The sequence below is a fragment of the Chinchilla lanigera genome, unplaced genomic scaffold (assembly GCF_000276665.1).
Source record: "Chinchilla lanigera isolate Chin_1 unplaced genomic scaffold, ChiLan1.0 scaffold00142, whole genome shotgun sequence".
Lineage (NCBI taxonomy): Eukaryota > Metazoa > Chordata > Mammalia > Rodentia > Chinchillidae > Chinchilla > Chinchilla lanigera.
In genome coordinates this window covers 319,830-322,018 of record NW_004955543.1, presented here as the reverse complement: position 1 = coordinate 322,018, position 2,189 = coordinate 319,830, and the positions used below count along the sequence as shown (strand labels likewise).

The 2,189-nt window shown below is 50.8% G+C and overlaps 1 protein-coding gene across 1 annotated transcript; it reads right to left on the bottom strand.

Annotated features, from left to right (window-relative positions):
* Nucleotides 1–707: 707 nt before the first annotated feature.
* Nucleotides 708–1,932, bottom strand: Glod5 (glyoxalase domain containing 5). Its single transcript, XM_005411367.1, has 2 exons — nt 1,720–1,932; nt 708–945 (listed from the first exon to the last, which is right to left on the bottom strand). The coding sequence occupies exons 1-2, from the start codon at nt 1,930–1,932 to the stop codon at nt 820–822; spliced, it is 339 nt and encodes a 112-aa protein (XP_005411424.1). The 3' UTR covers nt 708–819.
* Between the last annotated feature and the right edge of the window lie 257 nt (nt 1,933–2,189).

Here is a 2,189-nt window from a genome sequence, read left to right as displayed (position 1 = left end):
CTTCTCTTCTTGCCACAGGGCCAAGCAACCATGGACTGAAACCTCTGAAGCCATGAGCTAACATAAACCTTTCCTCCTTAGAGGCTGATTTATCTCAGATATTTATCAGTGACAGAAACCTGACACACTATTCATTTGCTGATGGACATGTGCTGTTATTTCCAGTTTTCCCCTATTACAGTAAACCTGCAAATTTACAAACCACTTCCTCACATGCAAGAAGGGGTTTTCCAGAGGCTAGGAGATACCAGTCTACCCACACATCTGTCTACCTTTCCACCCATTCAGTCCATCTGCTCCTCCCTCCCTCTTTCTCTCCCCCTCTCCCTCCTTTCTTCCTTCCTCCCACAAACCATCCATTTCCTTCCAGGCAGGTAACCTGTGGGTCCAAGGCAAACTGTCTTAAAATTAGACAAGACCCAGGCATGGTGCCATATGCCGGTAATACTAGCACTCCAGAGGCTGAGGCAGGAGTATCACCTTGAGTTTGAGGTCAGCCTAGGCTACGTAGTGGGTTCAGGTTCAGGGCCAACCTGAACTACATGGTCTCAACATCCTACATGCACCACCATGCCCAGCTGGGCTCCAACTTTTGATTCTCCTGCCTCTGCCTCCTGTGTACCACCACTCCCAGCTCTGGGCTTCTAAAGAGCACAGACGATTCACATCTGGAAAAAAACCCAGAAAGCAGCCGACACGGAAGGACGGTGAGTGCAATGGGGAGACGGCTCATTTATTGTGTGGCCTGGGTGATGTCCTCTAGACAGCGGGTCTGATCTCAAACGTGCATGAGGGGAAATGGACGGAGGGCGGCAGCAATCATGAGGAGATGTAGTTGGACACCTCAATCAGGTTTCTGTCCGGGTCTCGGAAGTAGATGGACATAATCGGCCCCTTTGCCCCTGTTCTGGGGACTGGGCCCTGCTCAATGGGGACGTCAAAAGCCTGAGATGGGAGAAGAAAACAAGTCATTTGTCATAGTGCATGTGTGAGACTGAAATGCAATTCCTAACAGTGGTCTAGAATCCCCTAAACCACCTTTCACCTTTCTGACCTCATCTTCTCCCATTCTTTCTTCATGAATAGACAGGCCTGTACCTGGGCCACCTTCTCTGTGAGGCGGGCATGAGAATAGTATCTAGTACTACCCAGTGACAGGACCGGAATTGAAACCTGGGCACTCTGGCCCAAAACCTGTACTATTTGTGAGTGCACGTGTGTGTGATGCTAGGGATGGAGCCCAGGGCTTCCTGAGGGTTAGGCAGCAGCTCCACCGCTGAGCCACACCCCCAGCCCTATCCCTATTGGTTGTTTTGTTTTGTTTTTTTTGAGCCAGGAGCTCGCTCTGTAGTTCAGGCTGGCCTTGAACTCACTATGTAGCGCCCAGGCTGCCCTGAAACACAGAAATCCTCCTGCCTCAGCCTCCCGAGTGCTAGGATTACAGGTGTGTGCCACCACCCCTGACCCTTGAGTAGGTAACTGTGTACAAGCATGTGGATGTGAGGAAACCATCTGTCCAAAGCTTGAGGGAGCCGTCCCTAGGCCTGCTGTGTTTTTCATGGCATCTGCAGCAGTTTTCTCAAAAAGCACAAAGTCCAGAGCTGTAGCTGCAGTTGAGAAGCATGCAAAGTATAAAGTCCTGGCTTCATCCCTGTCACCAACAAAACAAAATACCCCACAGAACCACAGAAAAGCAAAGAACACAGCAGCCCCACGCACCTTGAGGCGCTGGATCATCTCCTCCAGAGGCGTCTCCGTGATCAGACAGATGTCTAAGGAGCCAGGCAGGGGGTGAATGGCTTTGGGTTCAAATTCCATTCCTATCTCATGGAGGTTAAATTTCTGGTCCCCAAAACATAGTGCTTTCCGATCGCCCTGTTTAGGGGTGAGAAGACAAGTAAAACTAAAGGTCTGCTGGGTGTGGTGGCACATGCCTGTAATCCCAGCACTCTGGGAGGCTGAGGCAGGAAGATCACTGTGAGTTCGAGACCAGCCTGGGCTACAAAGTGAGCTCAAGGCCAGCCTGAACTGCATAGCGAGACCCTGCCTCAAAAAGACAAAAAGCAAGCAAGCAAGCAAGCAAGCAAGCTCTGAGGTGAGTGTGAGCCACTCCTCAGCATTTTGTTAAAGAACAGGGTTGCTAAACACCAGACCCTACCCCACCCAGCTCATTTGCCAGAGCAACTCTC